This window comes from Amblyomma maculatum, chromosome 9, assembly GCF_055883805.1.
Source record: "Amblyomma maculatum isolate TAMU_Amacu chromosome 9, ASM5588380v1, whole genome shotgun sequence".
Classification (NCBI taxonomy): Eukaryota; Metazoa; Arthropoda; class Arachnida; order Ixodida; family Ixodidae; genus Amblyomma; species Amblyomma maculatum.
The window spans coordinates 119,144,148-119,162,615 of record NC_139352.1 but is presented as its reverse complement, the minus strand read 5'-3'; the positions used below and the strand labels follow the sequence as shown (position 1 = coordinate 119,162,615).

The window sequence follows — 18,468 nt, the reverse complement described above, 5'->3', positions numbered from 1 at the left end:
CATAGGTAGCATGTTTGTGAGTGTGCGGTTTGTGCGCTCCGTCAAGCCGTTGGTTTGAGGGTGGTATGGTGTGGAATGCCGGAAATTCGACGCACACAAACGAAGAAGCTCTTCCACAACATCTGCCATAAACTGGCGACCTCGGTCACTGATGATCACTCGCGGATGTCCATGGCGGAGGATCACAGAACAGAGCAAGAAGAGGGACACATGGTGAGCGGTGGCTGAAGGAAGAGCTGCCGTTTCGCAGTAGCGGGTGAGGTAGTCGGCGCAAACCACGATCCAACGATTTTCGTCGGATGACTTCGGGAAGGGACCCATAAGGTGATTCTGATTTTCTCAAATGCGCCACGTGGTGGAGTCACAGGATGTAGCAGGCCCTGTGGCGTGGACGTAGGACATTTGTGTCGTTGGCACTCAGTGCAGCTCGCCACATATCGTTTAATCGTCTGGCGCATCTTTGGCCAATAAAACCGGTCGCGGGCACGATGGAGCGTTCGTGCAGAGCCCAGGTGACCGGAAGTGGGGTCGTCGTGCATCGCACGTAAGATGCACGAGCGGTAGTTCTCTGGAACCACAAGCAGAAGATTCGTGCCGGTGCTTGAGTAAGCCTTTTTGTACATAAGGCCGTCACGGAGACAAAATGGGCTGGAAGCAGCGCCTCCCGCAAGAATCCCGCGCCTCCGCAAGCAGTGGTTCGATGCTTATGTCGTTCTCTTGCGCAGTGCGCAGAGCCGAGGCGTCGGGAAACTCGGGCACAACGGAGGCGATGTAATGATCGAAATCACCAGAGTCACATTCGGTCGTAGGAAGAGGAAGACGTGAAAGACAGTCTGCATCGGCGTGTTTGCGGCCACTCTTGTACGAAACAGTGAAGTCGTATTCCTGCAGACGAAGGGCCCAGCGTGCCAGACGACCAGATGGATCACGAAGGTTGACGAGCCAACACAGGGCATGATGGTCCGTCACAACCGTGAAATGGCGTCCATATAAATAGCACCGATACCGCTGAACAGCGAAAACTACAGCGAGGCACTCCTGCTCCGTAACAGTGTAGTTACGCTCAGGTTTGCTGAAGGAACGGCTTGCATACGCAATTACATGCTCGCCTGTTGCCGAACGTTGCACAAGCACAGCGCCAACACCAATCCCACTTGCATCGGTGTTGACTTCAGTCGGAGCGGAGGGGTTGAAGTGCCGTAGTATGGGATGTGACGTAAGCAGAAACTTTAGTTGGCGGAAAGACGCGTCACAATCTGAGGTCCAGTCGAAAGGGACGTCCTTTTGTAGAAGGGATGTCAGAGGGTAGGCGACGTCGGCAAACCTTGGGATGAATCGCCGAAAGTAGGAACACAGCCCCAGAAAACTGCGGAGCTCCTTTTGAGTCTGTGGTCATTGGAATATTGCTGCAACTGCTGCAGTCTTCTGTGGATCTGGCCGAACTCCATCGCGGTCGACGAGATGCCCGAGTACCAGCGCTTGACGTTCACCAAAACGGCACTTTTTGGAATTCAGGACAAGGCCAGCCTTCTGTAGGCAATCTAAAACAACAGCGAGTTGCGTGTTATGTTCAGTAAAAGTCCGGCCAAAAATAACAACATCGTCTAAATAGCACATGCAGATTTCCCACTTGAGGCCACGAAGTATTATGTCCATAAATCTTTCAAATGTGGCCGGGGCATTACATAGGCCGAAGGGCATCACGTTAAATTCAAATAGGCCGTCCGGCGTAACAAATGCAGTTTTTTCCTTGTCAGCAGGGTCCATCGGAATCTGCCAATACCCCGATCGCACGCGGAGAAAAGGCAATCTATGGCATCGTCGATGCCAGCACCTCCACCAATTTGTTACGACGGGGATAAGACGTCAGAGCGCTGAACAAGACGATAGGGCAGGGAGCTCAGCTGGTCAACGGCAGCGCGTCCGGCACGAGAGTCCTCTTTTTTTCAACGTCTTTCTCCTTCACATGTATTCTAAACTTCACCTTCTTCTGTACTGTTACAATATATTACTGGCTAGAAGCGCCATCACTGTGAAAGGAACTTACCTTTGGGTGACGCATCGAACTCTCGTGAAGTCCGCACATCTATACTTTACGTTGTCAGCCGAGATCTCTCCGACTTTTTACAATCTTCTTCGCATTTCAGGTATCAATCTCAGTAGCCTCCCTCCTCATGTATGTCGCTGAGGTAGCATCGCAAAATGAGCTCCTGACGTTCAGGAGCGTCACTCATGGTCGCGAGGAAACAGTGGAATGGATAGAGAAGATCAAGAAGCGCGCGCGCGGATCGACGGCCGGAAGGAACGCGCGGAGCGCGCTTTTTAGAGCGCAGCTCTTTGGCGTCCGTTCCTGGGTTTTGCGTCGGCGTCGTCGTCGGCCTCGTAACCAGCTCCGCCCCCCTTTCATCCCCCCAGCTCTAGCAGCGACCGACTGATACCGCTGGATGCCGCTGACGCCGCTAGAGAGTCAAGATAACGTGACTGCATAGAACACCGTCGCCGCCATGCAGAAAGAGGAGGGGAGGGTCCCCCCCCCCCCCCCCCCCCTGTTCCTGTGTGGCGGATAGGGTGCTCTTCAGTTGCCGACGCGCCGGTTATTTCACGTAGGCCCCGGCATGTCGACGAATACGTGACCCCCTTCCCACGGCTAGACCTGGTTCTTGGCGCTGCGGAAGCGAGGGTATCATATTGTTTGCGTCGGCATCGGCGGCGTTGTCTCTGAAACCAACTCCGCAGCTGGGGTTGACTCACTATTGGCGTCAGCAGCATCAGTCAGTCGCTGCTATCTCTTCCCTCCTCCCTTTATCGCGTTGTCCGCTTGCTGCGCGCACTTCTGCCCCCATCGTTTGCCGCTGGGTGTACACGCCGCCCCCCTCCCCCCTCTTCCTGCGAGTCTCCGGTTGTCAAAGCGCCGGCTCGAACTTAATTCCTTTCTTCGCTCCTCCTCCAATGCAACCCCCGTGCGGTGGCAATCAGAGAGCCAGATCGGTGGCGGCGGATCTGTATATGTGCACCGCCCGAGCCGAAATTGCCGCTGCCGTTCGCCACTGCGAAATTATCTGCCAGTTCTTTCTGAGCCATGAGCGAGACGACCGGTGGAAGTCCTCCGTCTGCTGCTGCTGCTGCTGCTGCTGCTGCTGCTGCTGCTGCTGCTAAACGAGCTGCCAGAGCAGAGGCCCAGCGCCGTCGCCGCCAGAATCCAGAGCAGTAAGCGAGGCTGAAGCAGAAGCTCATCGCCGCCGTCGAGAAGACCCTGCCGTTCGCACCGCCGAAGCGGAGGCTCATCGCCACCGTCGAGAGCAACCAGGTGTAAGCGAGGCTGAAGCAGAAGCTCATCGCCGCCGCCGAGAAGGGAGTCTTTGTTAAAGGAATACGTGTGAAAAATAAAAAAAAAATTCTGTGATAGCGCATACATGTGTTGCTCGATTTATTTGCCTCTATCTATCGAAAAGGTGAAACAGCTTATTTGCTGCGCTCAAATTTCGCATTAGGAAGTAACGTAATCGTCGGTAATTTTTTTATGGTATGTATAGGGTCCCTAGAAATATTGCTAGTCGGTCGTCCGCCGGCCGCGGCGGGGGCTGCCGCTGAATGATCGCCGCGGTGGCGCTGCAGTGAACCGGAGTGCGCCACTGCTGACGGACCAGACGACGCGCGCGCCCGTGCGCTTCGAAATGCATTCGCTGCATGCTCATTGTCAGGTGCCTTGTACATGCGATGCCGCTCTTTAGTCTTTGATTTCAGTTTAGTCGTAATATTGAATTCACGAGCGAAGTTTTGCGCGCATGCCCCTGAGCCGATGTAGAAACGAAGCTGCTTTTTATACCCTACTATCCTGCTGAAGCTACCGCCGTGCCGTATTGTAACGAAGACTTCTGAGGATTTTGTGCAAATAATTGCGCTTGCATGGAGAACTATACTAGACGCACATTCTAAGCTCCAAGGACCATGTGTGCGAGCAACAGAGCGCTGTTGCCGGCGTTTTCATTCACGCTATAGTTTCATCTTAACTTCTTCGAACGTTTAGCTAAGTTATAACACGTATGTAGAACTAGAAACTTTCGGATGCATGCACAATTAAAGCACGCAAGATGGGAACCCGAGCCCTTCAAATCGCACCGCGCTTCAGGCAAACTGCTGATAGGCATTCTTTGGTACTTAGGAAGCCTAGTAGTGCACTCATCAGAATATGCCATCACTTTTGTTGACTTCCGTTTTGCAACCTCTAAAACATATTTTAACAGCCAGCTGTTAGTTGAGAGGAAGGGCACTAACACTTCTTTCAAACTCTGTCCTTGAAGGTGTTCATTTTCATTTTTCATTTCACCGAGAGCTTTTACCAGCTTTGCCACCTTGTCCTTCGTACGACAAACTGCTCGAGACATAGAAGTCTGTTTCTTAATTTTTTCTTCTTCTTGACAGGGTGTTCTGAGTTAACTTTCGCAAGTATTTGCAGGCTATATGCATGTTGCATCAGAAATAATGGTACAGTTCGTCGCAAATTAACGCCCATTGTAGTGGGAAAGGCCTTGATAATAGGCTTCAATCCGCTGTCAGGACACAAGCTGAGTTTCGCAATGTCCTGAATAAGATTAATTACCTCTTCTGTCGACTTTACAGCTATCTCTTTGACTTTATTTCCTCGAATGCACACAGCAGCATTCATGGCAGCTTCACTACTGCGATGGAACAGAACTCTACGATGGCAATTGCCTCCGGAGATTCGTTCTCGCTTGAGTGGCACTATGCGAATGTTCATTGTTCAACATCAGAAAGATCGACATTTGTCCCCAGTGGCGGTGGCATGCAGCTTTCTGCATTCCTGAAGCAGGCTCACGTCACACGATCCACCACCGCTGTATTCTTCAACTGGCTGCACTGATGCTTCAGGATCAGTGCGTTTTTTTTTCTTTCTCTGCAGGTCTCCCTGCTGACTGTTTTTGCTCGTACAAGTTGCGCTCCTTTCTCTTGAGAGGCAGGGGTTTCAACAAGTATTTTGGAGTGTCAGGAAACAGCGTTGAGATGGCATCCTTCGTGAGTTGCGTAACATCCCGTGGAATCCTAATTACCTTTATCTGTCTTAAAACTTCGCTGAATAAAGCAGGGTTTGAAGTGTCGCTCACAAACGTCGACACTATAGGTTCTTTGTGTTATAGTAATGTGAGGGCAACCCCGATCCGGACCATCCGATATTTATATATACCGATATTTATATCAACGTCCAGGATTTCCTGTCTGCAACTCACAAAATAATGAAGAAGACATTCACCACTTGTGGGTTTGCCCGCCACTGAAGCCGACAATATCGGCACCTGACGGCAGTGGGCCTTTCACCGAGCAACCCATCTTCGTACATTGCTTGCACGCAAGGGCCTTATCATCGTTCTCTCTTGAATTTTATTAGAACACAGCCAGCCTATTTTCTTTCATTTATTACGCCTTTTAATTTTCGTTTTACATATTCCTTTATGCCCTAGCTGAGACGATAAACAATGTCATTGCCTTTGCCGCCGCGCTTGATGTTGCGCTCCCACTCTTGCCTCTTCCCTGCGTCTTTCGGTGTCCTGAAGAGAGAACATTTCACCTTGCACGAGCGCTACCGGTTCAATGACGGTCAATGACGGTCAATGACAAGGCGGTTCAATGACGGTCAACAACAGATAAAAATTCGGTGGCTGGCTAGCCCCCGCCGCAAGCGGCGCTGTGCCTGCCCCTTCCCGTTACAAAGGGGAAGACCACAACATCCAGGGCCAGGAACAGCCACCCTTCACCACATCTCCATCCAAATTTTTTTTTTTGTTGGTGCGGGCATCATGAGATATAGTAGCTTCGTGCGCCTTTCGTGTCAACGCGTGACACCATGGCGCGGTAACGACGAATGTGCGCCGAGGCGAGCGGCCGCCGCTTGGCCGGACGCAGACATGTTGCCGTAACCCAAGCGATGAGGATGATAAGCTTTTTATTTTGAATGGAAGGAACAGCTCAAACGGACTCTGAGAGGTGTAGGAAGGCGAGACAGACACATGAGCTCATGTGTCTGTCTCGCCTTCCTACACGTCTCGTCCGTTTGAGCTGTTCCTTCCCTCCATTCAACATGAACCAACCAGCCCGACAAAGCCCTCTTCTTGAGCTTTTTATTTACTCCCAAAATAGGGGAACCAGCCGAAAGACTGGTTGCACTGCTTGGAGGAGGTACGCAGGGATCCCTTGGGACTCTGCGGCCTAATAATAATAATCGGTTGACAGGAAGAGAAAGGCGCAGTATCTGTCACACTTGTGTCTGTGGACGGCTGAACCGCGCCGTAAGGGAAGGAAGGAAGGTGGGAGCTAAAGTGGAAAGAGAAAAAATTGGTCTGGCTTAGCTTATGGTTAAGGGATGCGAAGCATACTAGCCTAAAAAATTAAACATTACCTGGCTATACCTCGTTAGCCATTTCATAGACAAGAACAACTCATGTGTTACTCTGCTTCTTCCTTTATTTTTCTCAAACCAATAAATACACTATGATGATTAGTCTTCAGCACGCATTTTCCGTTTGGTAGCATTTCGCCGCTCGAACCGAGTAGAAGTACTCGAAGCTTCATCCTTCACCTCGGCATCGGTTGTCGGCTGCCGTCTAGCTGCATACTGTGCACGTCGCTTGGAAAGCCGTACTTCTCGTTCTTCTCCCGTTTCCGTGGCTGTTTGTAACTTGCGCTTTGCGGTCTGGCGAGCCGGCCTCTCCCAGGCCGACATCTCGCTGCTCAACTGATTCAACGAGTGCGTCGCCTTTTATACAATCGCGTGACGTCAGTTTCTCCTAGCGTTAGGAGCGGGAGTTAGGCCGCCGGCGGAGGCTGCGCGTCCTCAAGCGAGCGCACGAGTTGAGCCCCAGCTTTCACAGCTGTTGTGACGTCATATCACGTGGTGCGCAGATGTAGGTCAAGTGGTAGCTACGCGGCCGCGCGCGGCGCAGCAAGGAAGAGCTCGGTTGTGCGGCTAGTATGCTTCGCATAAAAGGAGCCGTAGTGGAGGGCTACGGAGTAATTTCGACTACCTGGGGACCTTTAACGTGCGCTGACATCACACAGCACACGGACGTCTCTTCGTTTTGCCTCCATCGAAACGCAGCCGCCGAGGTCAAGTTCGAACCCTGGTATTCCGGACAGTAGTCGGGCGTCTTACCACTGCACCACCCCGGCGGGGCAATCGAACGAGCTGGCGCTGTTGGGTGAGCTCGGTGGTCGGTGGTACGCAGGAGGGACTCCACGCATCCACTGTAGCTGAATTGTCTGTGTTGTGTCGTGTGCATGTCCACATCATGTGAATGAAAGTGGCCGCTTGTGAGCATTGTTTGCACGTAGGTGCAATGACATTTCGGAAAAGTTTGCTGTAAAGCCATGGGTTTGGAAAGGTCCCTGTTTTAGTGGCATGGGCTGAGGCACTTTATTTTTCTTTACTTTTGGTCTACTTCACCATAGAGCATGTATTTGTAGCCAATGGACGGTCTCGCGCCGGGATAGTTCCCGGTGTGCAGGGGGGTATACCGTTCGAGCCGATAATGCTGGAGGATGTCTGTGTACGTAACAAGGCGTGAATGGGTGCCTGGGAGAGTGCCAGAGGAAGCGGAACGCTGAGGAGATTGCTCTGTCCGGTAGCTGAATTCTCTGGCTAGAGCATACGCCTGTGCTTTCCCGCTGAGCGCCTCATGGGCTGGGGCCCATATGAGAAGACGAAGTGTAGACGATAAGGGGAGAGATCGGAGGATAGTGTGTGCCTGTCGGGATATACGACCTGCATCGAAGTTAAGAACTGCTTGTTGAGAATCGCTAACGACTACTTTGGTGGAGGGGTCGGCCAGAGCTAACGCGATGGCAACCTCTTCCGCGGTGGTAACAGTTGCGGCGTTGAGGACGCTGCAGGTATTGCGCCAATTTCGGTGCGGTGCCAATGCAACCGCCACCATATCGAGGCGAAGGGGTGGTGGGAGGCGACCGGTAAAACGTTTGTGGAGTTGCCGGGTTCGGTCGGCTCTGCGCTCTGTATGATACTCTGGATGCATACGTTTGGGAAGCGGAGGTATACGAAGACTGAGTCTCTGCTCAGGCGTGAGGTCCATATACGTAGAAGTCGCCCTCAGAGGAGTGATTCCTACCTGGCTCAGTACTGCACGGCCCGCATGTGTCAGCGAGAGGCGCTCATATTGGGAAGTTAGAGTCGCTTCAATCAGCTCGTCGACTGTGTTGGAGATTCCGAGCGTCATCAGTTTGGTGGTGGAAGTGGCCATGGGTCGACCCAATGCTGCCTTGTATGCCTTGCGTAGTGATGCATCCAGTCGCTCCCGACCAGTTCGCGTGAGGTGAAGGTAAGGGGCAATGTAGGCAATGCGCGTACAAACTAAGGCTTGTACGAGGCGCAAAAGGTTGGATTCGCGCATACCCTTATGCTCGTTTGCGACTCTCTTGAGCAGGCGCTGATCTGGATTACAGATTGATCTATTCGCTGAAGAGTAGTGGTGTTTCCTTCATTATCTTGTAGATGAAGGCCCAGTATGCGAATTCGGTAGGTACGGGATATGGGGGTGCCCTGTATACTTGCAGATTGAAGGATGCCGGAGGTGATCTGTGGCGTCTACCCGGGGTCGGGACAATAATGAATTCAGACTTTGTGGTGTTTATGAGGGGGACGGTATTCCGCCCCGCTCCTACTCCGCAGGTGCTGCGTTCTCGCTAGCGACCCGCGGAGGGAAGCAAAGGGACAAAGGACGGGGACGACACATAGTTAATACTCGAATGCTATTTATTGCACTTGCAAATAATACAGAGCATGCCGGCTAGCTATACATCAACAAGGTTTCCCTTGGAAGGGGCTACGTAAGGACTTTTGACTCACCGGCTGGGGAATGGGGGTGCGATTTCGGCGGCGGACATTTGAACGCGCCGTGAATATGGCGGCCGGGATCTCCCGTGCGCGCCGCATTCTTCGCACAAAGCCATACCACGGCGTTTGCCGCGGGAGGCGGCGAGAGCGTGCAATATTTACCGTTCGCTTCACCATTGGGAACCAGAAGGGCGGTCGTGCACAACGGGTCCTCCCGTGTGCGCAGCGTACTCCGTGCCCGCTATCCCCCGGCATTTGCCGGGAGAGGCGGCGGGAGACGACCGCTCTCGTTGCCGGCTGGATCCAGAAGCTCTCTCTCGTCTTCTCGCGGGAACCCACGTAGACGTCTTGGTGGCGCACCCATCACTGGTCTCCTTCCCCCAAGGGGAGGTATTTACCTCCTCTCCCAGCCGGCTCTGCCATGAAGCTCGTTGGGGTGGTGGTGGTCGGTCGCGGCGAAGGGGGAGGAAACTGGTTTTCCACAACTTGGTGGCCGAGCAGGATAAGCCGACTGTGGCCAGGTAGATACCAACGCGATCGATGGCTGTCTGCAGAGTCTCCTCAATCTTGCCGTCACTGCCTTGTATAATGCACAGGGTGAGGTCGTCGGCGTAGAGGCTGTGGTGCAAGTGGGGGATGTCTGCCAAAAGATTGGGTAGGCCAAGCAGCGCAATATTGAACAGGAGTGGTGAAAGCACCGAGCCTTGGGGTGTACCTCGGTTTCCAGGAGAGAGATGGGAGGATCTCCTGGGCCGGTGTCGAGTTGCACTGTGCGGTTCGTGAGAAAGTCGCTTATATATGCATACGTTCGTTTTCCCTCCCCTAGGGTCTGGAGGTTCTGCAGAATATCTAGCCCAAGCGACCCAACGGCGGTTTTGGGCGAACGCTATTTTCTAAAAATAGGGGCCGCCTGAAGTGTAAACCCAAGACCCCAAGCGTGACTTACGTTCTGCGCATACGCATTTTGACCCCCCAAACTTATTGGGGGCCCCAAAAATTCCCTACAGGCAACACAATGGCGAACGCCGACCGGCTCTAGTTCTGCCTTTCGTATTTCGACGAGCTTGTGGGGCCTACGGCCTGAGTATGAACCCAAATGTGCAACTCTGCGAAGGCATGGACCCCTGTACGCTACGCGCCGTTACGGGCTTGACTTGACCCGATGCCGACTTGCTGCCAGACGCGACGCATATAGATATCATCAGTTGTATATAGTGTTATCAACAAACACAGGTGTCTCTTCAGCTCATGAAGACTGACAAGTCTCTTGAGGCCCACAACTACAGCTCCTATAGTGGATGGATTAGGTAAAGCCTGGTCAAAAGTCTGGAAGACAAAGGATTTTTGTCTTGGCCGCAAAATGAAGCCGCTGCAGCGATATTAAAGACTAAAGGGTCGTGAAATGTTTTGAGACAGTCTCTTGCTGTGATAAAGAAATCATTTCGTAGCATTTGAAATGACATATCACATTTAATGATGGCATGACGGCTCCATTTTATGGCCTAGACGAAAATCATTAGACCCTAAAACTTTTGACCAAGACTGTACATAACTACCATGAGTACCATCCAGTCGGGTTGTTGTTCTCAGAGAGGTAAGCGTGCTTATATTGTTACGGGAAATATTCACAGTACGGCAGTTGTCCACACCACTGAGGATGATCAAAGCACAGCACTCGTCTGCGTCTTCTTCTGGGAGTCTGTCGCACTTCTTTTTCGTCAGCACGACCAGCGAATAGCACTCAGTAACACTACCCCCCTCGGGAAAAGCACTGTCCCAGTGCGTCCTACGTTTGTGAAACCGAACGTGCATAATAGGGCTTCAGGCGGGACACATGCACTATTTCAGAGGATGGCGCTCTGGACGAGGATTTCGGAGGCACAGTTTCAACTTCGTATGTGACGTCTGTCACGGGGCGCAAAACTCGGTAAGGGGCTGCGTAACGGTGCAAAAGTTTTTCACACAAGCCCACGCGACGGCACGGGAGCCACAGCAAGACGAGTGACCCAGGAGTGTAGTGGACATCACGGTGGCGACTGTCGTACCGGAACTTTTGAAAGTCTTGGGATGCAGAGAGCCTGGCATGAGCTACCCGGCGGGCATCATGAGCGCGGGCTACGGCATCACTGGCGTAAGTACTGGTGGCGTCTGCCGCAGGTAGTGAGTTGTCGAAGGGCAGTAACGGGTGGCGGCCAAATAACAGATAAAATGGGGAGTACCCAGCGGTAGAATGGACAGATTAATTGTAGGCGAATGTCACAATGGGTAGATGAACGTCCCAATCCCGGTGGTCGTCAGAAACATACATGGACAGGATGTCTCTGAGGGTACGGTTTAGGCGTTCCGTGAGGCCGTTGGTCTGCGGGTGATAGGCTGTGGTGAATTTGTGGCGGACGGAGCACGAACGGAGAATTTCGTCAACCACTCGCGACAGAAAGCAGCGCCACGGTCAGTTAGTAGTTCACGAGGGGCACCATGATGTAAAATCACGTTTTCTAGGAGGAAGTCAGCGACGTCTGTGGCGCAGCTGGTCGGGATGGCTCTAGTAATAGCACACCTTGTAGCATAATCGGTGGCGACGGCGATCCATTTGTCCCCTGAGGCGGAAACTGGAAAGGGCCCAACAAGGTCAACACCTACACGGGAAAACGGGTCAGTGGGTACGGGGATCAGCTGCAAATGGCCTGAAGGCAAAATTGTGGGCTTATTTCGACGCTGACACAATTCACATGCGGCATTGTATTGCGGGACGGAGCGGTAGAGCCCCGGCCAGTAGAAGCGTCGGCGCAGGCTGTTGTATCTGCGAGAGACACCCAGGTGGCCAGCCGTAGGGGCATCATGGAACTGGTCAAGGATGGTGGAACGCAGATGTTGAGGAACGACGAGCAAAAGGTCTGCGCCGTCTGGTCGCATATTGCGTCGGTATAGGGTGTTCTCGTGGAGTACATATAAGGCAAGAGATGGATCAGGTTGGTCGCAGGTCAGACGGAGGATAATGGAATGGAGCAAAGGATCTAAGTGTTATTCATCGGCAATGTTAGAAAAGGCCGACACAGACAAGACACATGCGTCATCGTCAGAGTCGGTAGGACTAGGGGAGTCGACGGGATGACGGGACAAGCAGTCTGCATCTTGGTGAAGCCGGCCGGACTTGTACACGACGGAAAATGTATACTCTTGGAATCGAAGCGCCCAGCGCCCCAAACGGCCTGCAGGATCTTTGAGGGAGGAAAACCAACACAAGGCATGATGGTCTGTTATAACAGTAAAATGCCGGCCAAACAAATAAGGGCGGAATTTTTTAATAGCCCAAACAAGTGCCAGGCACTCTCGCTCTGTGATAGAGTAAATTTGTTCGGACGTATATAAGAGACGGCTGGCATACGCAATCACCCTTGTGCGGCCGTGTTGTCGCTGGGCAAGTATAGCTCCAATGCCATGGCCACTTGCGTCGGTGCGGAGTTCAGTATTGGCAGATGGGTTGAAATGTGCCAAGACGGGGGGAGTTGTGAGAGCAGCAATAAGTTCCGAGAAAGCCGCAACTTGTTCAGGCCCCCAGGAGAATGAAACGTCTTTCTTTAGGAGATTGGTGAGAGGACGAGCTAGCACTGCGAAATTTGGGACGAATCGTCGGAAATAAGAACATAGGCTAATAAAGCTTCGAACATCGCTGGATGAACGTGGAGTGGGAAAATCTCTGACGGCACGAATCTTGTCGGGGTCAGGCTGAACGCCGGCAGCATTAACAAAGTGACCAAGGACTTTGATTTGTCGGTAACAAAAGCTGCACTTTTTGGAGTTTAGTTGCAGTCCCGCGCGCGGAAAAAGAGCTGGGATTGTAGAAAAGCGACGGAGATGGCTTTCAAATGTAGACAAGAAAACTATTACATGGTCAAGATAACACAAACAAGTGGTCCACTTGAAGCCTCGGAGCCAATAGTCCATCATGCTTTCGAAGGTTGCTGGGGCATTGCAAAGGCCAAAAGGCATGACTTTGAATTGATAAAGGCCGTCAGGGGTGATGAACGCTGTTTTTTCACGGTCTCTCTCGTCGACAGAGATCTGCCAGTAGCCGGAACGAAGGTCGATGGACGAAAAGTAGCTGGCTCCGTGCAAAGTATCAAGCGCGTCGTCAATATGCGGAAGAGGATACACATCTTTTCTGGTTATCTTATTTAAATGACGATAGTCAACGCAGAATCTCCAAATGTTATCTTTCTTTTTGACCAACACAATAGGGGATGCCCAGGGGCTACTGGAAGGCTCAATTATGTCGTTCGCCAACATTTTGTCGACCTCTTTTTGGATGACGCGTCGCTCGGCAAGCGAAACAAGATAGGGCCGCCTGTGAATAGAACTGGCGTCAGCGGTGTCAATGCGGTGATTGACAACTGTGGTTTGACCCAATGGGCGGGTACCGAAGTCAAAAAGGTCACTGTAGGTGAGTAAAAGCTGTTTTAACTCTGCGGCGAATTCAGGCTGAAGATCAGCTGCAATCATGCTTTTAACAGGACCAGGGCGCGATGTAGAGGACGAGGGAGGGGTTGCAGGGAAGGCATTTGGATTATCGGTAGTCAGAGCTGAAATGGCACAATCGGTCATCGGCGACAGCTCTGCTAGTGAAATTCCCTCGGGCAGAACTTGAGTTGATAGGCTGAAGTTAAAGACCGGGAGGGAGAGTGGTACGGTTCTGGAGATATGCACAATCAGATGAGGAAGGGTGACGTGCCGCTGCAAGATGACATCAGTAATGGGACACGCGAGATAGTCGCCGTCTGGGACGGGTGGGAATGGCGACATATGGATGTAGACGGCAGCTTCAGGAGGAAGGCGGCAGAACTGTGCTGATCGAAGGCGGGGTGAGCAGGAGGGGTCTTCAGAGCAGAGCGGAAGGTCCAAGCGAAGTAGGCCGGTAGAGCAGTCAATGAATGCAGAGCGGGCTGTTAAAAAGTCAATGCTAAGGATAACGTCGTGGGTGCATTCTTGGAGGACGGTGAACAACACTGGAGCATGACGACCACCAATGGTAACTCGCGCTGTGCACATGCCAACCACGGCAGCAGGGCTTCCATTGGCGACGCGAACTGTGGGCGAGACGGCTGGAGTAAGGACTTTTTTGAGGCGACGGCGAAATGAGGAGCTGAGAACGGACAGTTGGGCGCCGGTATCAATGAGACCAGAAACGGGAACACCCTCCACAAGGACGTCGATGCGATTATTTTGTAGGGCAGGGGTCAGCAGAGGTTTTTCAGTCCGGGCCACAAATGCAGCGTCACCGCCGGGAGCTGCATTGGCTAGTTTACCGGTATGTGGCTGGAATAGGACGGGGACAAACTGCGGCGAGGAAGGGGAGAACGCGAGCGTCGGGTCTGCGGGGATGGTGAACGGTTGGCAGCACGAGCAGGGACACCGGGGTCAACAGTGGTCTGGTCAGGGCGAGGTGAGGTATAGCGAGGGGCATAGTCTCCACGGCGGTCGACGTAGGTGAATTGACGGGATGGCGTGTACCAACAACTACGGCAGTGACGGGAAATGTGGCCAACGCGGGAGCAAGTAAAGCAGATGGGGCGATTGTCATGGGTACGCCACTCATTGGGATTGCGGTACCGATATCGGGGCGAGAAACCGGCGGTGGGTGAGGCAGCTGCAATCACTGGAGGGGCAGGTCCTGAATCCACGGCGTCGTTGCGACAGGTATAAGGGAGACCCATATTGGCAACCTTTTGGCGAACAACAGCCTGAATGAGTGATATTGTAACCAAGGTGTTGTCGGGGGTGTGCGAGAATGAAGCGGCAGGAGTGATTGCCTCGAGCTCTTGGCGGACGATGCGGGTCAAAGTAGTGCCATTAGTTGGCGGTGGAAGAGGCGGACTGGCAGCCGCGTTCGGTAGCCGGTCGAAACGATGAGATATGCGCCTCTGTGTCGCTTGTTCTAAATGTCGGCACACTTGTAGTACAGAGTCCACGGTGGAACAATCTCTGCATAAAAGGAGGTTGAAAGCATCGTCGGCAATGCCTTTTACTATGTGGCCGACTTTATCCTCCTCAGGCATGGCATGGTCGATTTTGCGGCCCAGGGATAGGACGTCCTTCATATAAGTGATGTAAGACACTGTAGACGTTTGCGCGCGAGAAGCAAGCGCCTTTTTGGCGGCAAGGTGACGGCCAATGGGCTTTCCGAAGAGGTCGTGGAGCTTCTGCTTACAGATATCCCAAGATTTTAGGTCCTCTTCATGGGTCTCAAACCACACCCGCGCTGTCCCAGTCAAGTAAAAGATGATATTAGCGAGCATAAGTGTGGGATCCCACCTGTTGTACTTGCTGACTCATTCGTATAGGGCCAGCCAGTCGTCGACATCAACGTCGTCGGTCCCACAGAAGGTTCCGGGGTCACGGGGATGGGCCATGACGACAGCAGGTGCGGAGGCAGTAGATGTAGCGGCGTCAGCAGTCATAGTGGTGGCAACGATGCGTCGGCCGCTGCGGAGATCCTTGTGACGGGGATCGAAAGATTAACCTCCACCAAGAGATGTTACGGGAAATATTCACAGTACGGCAGTTGTCCACACCACTGAGGATGATCACAGCACAGCACTCGTCTGCGTTTTCTTCTTCTGGGAGTCTGTCGCACTTCTTTTTCGTCAGCACGACCAGCGAATACCACTCAGTAACAGACATAGAGTCTCCGGTTGCCACTTACATTGAGAGGTTCATGAAGGACAACAGGGTCAATCACACGAAGACATTCACCTACGTGGTCATCCTGTCTCATCAAAGCACAACGGAGAGAAACAGGGTGCAGTTTGTCGATGGCACTGGCAATGCTATCACCTTCAGCGACGAAGAGCCATCAGTCTTGGGGAAGAACATCGGGCCTCAGCTGGCGTACAGTGCTTACGGAAGGGAGGGCACGTTGACGGAAACCATTCTGTACGGCAACCGGTGCTTTCCGGAGGACCTGGAGTACCTGGCCAAGACTGTGGGCCAGATGCTGTGGGGCGGAGCCTTGCTGTGCCGCTACAGCCCCACGGAGAGCCCGGGGCTGGCCGTAGCCGCGGCGCAGAGGAAAGGCGTGCGGGCCGTGCTCTTTTTCAGTGACCCGCACGACGTGTCCGGGGGCGGCGCCAGCTCCTTCCCGCAGTCGTGGTGGATGCCCAGCATGGCCATCCGCCGCGCAAGCGTGCGCGTCGCGCATGACATTGGAGATCCAACCAGCCCCGGTTACTCGTCCCGCTACGAGGTCAGCGACCGGTACAAAGCACCAATAGAGGAGAGCATGGTGCCCACACTAGCAGTCCAGCCCACCAACAACAACGACGCCGCTGAGCTCTTCAGGAACCTGCAGAGGAAAGAGTGTCTGGAGAAATGGGTGCCCGGATTCGACCTGCCGTGCCACCTCGGAGACACAAGCATGGGAAAGTTGTCAGTCAGCATTCACAACGTCATCCACGACAGCAACATCCAGAACATCGTGGCTTTCTTCCCTGGAGGAGTGGAACCAGACCGGTACGTGGTGTTCGGCGTGCCCTTGGACTCATGGGGCGGTGGCGCCGTGGCCCCCGGTTCAGCTTTGGTGCAGGCGCTCGGCCTGTGCTACATCATTAACAATCAGTACATGAGCAAGAAGCATCCATGGCGGCCCCGTAGAACCATCGTGTTCGGCGCCTGGGACGCGCACGAGTTCGTCGAGGGAAACTTGCACAAGCTATCCGCCAGGACTGTGGCCTACTTCAATTCGGACATCTGCATCTCTGGACCGTCGTTCTCGGTGACTGGATCTCCCGTGTTCTCAAAGGCTTTCAGGGAGGTGGGCAAGTGGGGGCCGCACTTCCGGAACACCAGCTACTATAACGCCTGGTACACGGACCTGTCTGCTGCTGCGGGCGAGAGCGGACAGCCCGACTTACCCATGCTTCGAAAAACGGGAGGCTTCACCCCGTTTGTGCAGTTGGCTGGAGTTCCGAGCCTGGACGTCGCATTTGGAAATAACGCGAGCAGGGGCCTGTTCTTTCCGGCTCTGGGCACCTCGTACGACGTGTTCGAGCTGGCGGACAAGTTCATCGACCCGAACTACCGAATACACAGGATGTGCCGCGAACTACTGATCGCGCTACTGTGGCAGTGGTCCGAGGCCATACTGCTGTCCTACGACTTCAAGGAGCTGAGCGCGCGCCTCAACATGGAGTTCAGTGAATACCACTCAGTAACAATATTATAGCCGCCCAGCGCGGAAGCGCAAGTTTGCATGTACGCATTCGCAAATATTTAACCAATATTTATTGTCCATCTATTATGTTTGGCTATAATGTGGCACCCGCAGCTCTCACTTATAGCCTGTGCTGTCCTTTTGTTTCAACACGGCCGGTCTCGAGGGAGATCGCGCTTCTCTTCTCCAACAGCCTCTCTAATGGGGTTTGTTTCCACCTCCCGCCGCGCCTCTGTGGGATGCCACCGCCCCACTGCTGCGCCTCTGTTACCGCCGTTCACGCGCAATAGAAACGTGCGCTCGCTCTTCGCTCCGCCCGCCTCAGTTGCAACCCGCAGGTCCTGACATTTCAACCCTTATGGTTTATACAAAGACGCCGCACTCAGCGTCTAAGATTTAACTTGTATGAGGAATAAAATGCACTCAATAATCCGCGCGCGAGCGCCTTCGTCAGGGCGGCCGCGCACGGTCGAATGAAGCTTCGGGTACACTTACCTCAACTCTTTTTGCCCCTAAATTTTGTACCAAAATAAATGTGCTAGGTAGGTGCAGGGCGACCGGATGCAACTAATCGGTGGAGATTTTGTCAACCACTGCCGTTTCGTTCAGAGCAAAAGAGGACCGGCGGAAATTCATGGCGCGTCTCGGAACAAACATTTACGCATTTAGTGAAAATTTCAGTTGTCTATGGAACGGGCTATTCTAGCTTCGCTCAAAACATATCAGTCGGTTGAAAGAGCGAAGATACATCTCGCGACCGACGCACATGTATGAAGACGTAGTCGGTTTAGTACATAAATAAACAACAACTTTAATCAAGGAAATGAGCATAAACAGTTATGCATAATTGAAAAGAGCGGCAAACACTAAAAAAAAAAAAGTCCTTCAAAGTTACACATTGCATATTCATCAATTCATCAAAATGCGACCTGCGAAAAATTAACAGTCTCAAAATCTTCCTGGACGGCTTGTGCACATAAGGAGTTGGCCTCTTGTTCCTGTCTGAGACTTGATGCATTGATGGCAGATGCCAAAACCTCGTTACTTTCCCTTCTGTTAAGAAATATGCATTAGCCATGAAAAGCGTATACACAGTACTAATGGAAGCAGCATTATGGAGTAAGCTGCACATGGTTTTAACATTGGAGACGCATGCCTCTCCCGTATACGGTTTGGTTAACTATTCCCCTTAATATGGTGATGGCTTAACCAAACCACTATTTACATTAGACGTCTTTGCTTACCGGCTAACGTGTAAAGCTGTATCCCATCAGTACAGAAGGCGACTAATCGAGAAAATACGGCTTATCAATTTAGAATTTAGACACTTGCAAAGCATGCCATGAAGAAAGCTCGAAGGTCACTTAGCAACTTTACCTTCAAAGATCTCTTGTAGCTGACA

At 52.6% G+C, this 18,468-nt stretch overlaps 1 protein-coding gene across 1 annotated transcript in view; it reads left to right on the top strand.

The window, feature by feature from the left end:
* The window catches only part of LOC146180232 (aminopeptidase NAALADL1-like), a 192,368-nt gene that overhangs the window by 160,738 nt on the left and 13,162 nt on the right, over positions 1–18,468 (top strand). Inside the window, exon 3 of the mRNA XM_084580354.1 lies at positions 15,506–17,063. Within this exon, the coding sequence (XP_084436480.1) occupies positions 15,506–17,063 (1,558 nt within the window). The remainder of the gene's footprint in view (positions 1–15,505; positions 17,064–18,468) is intronic.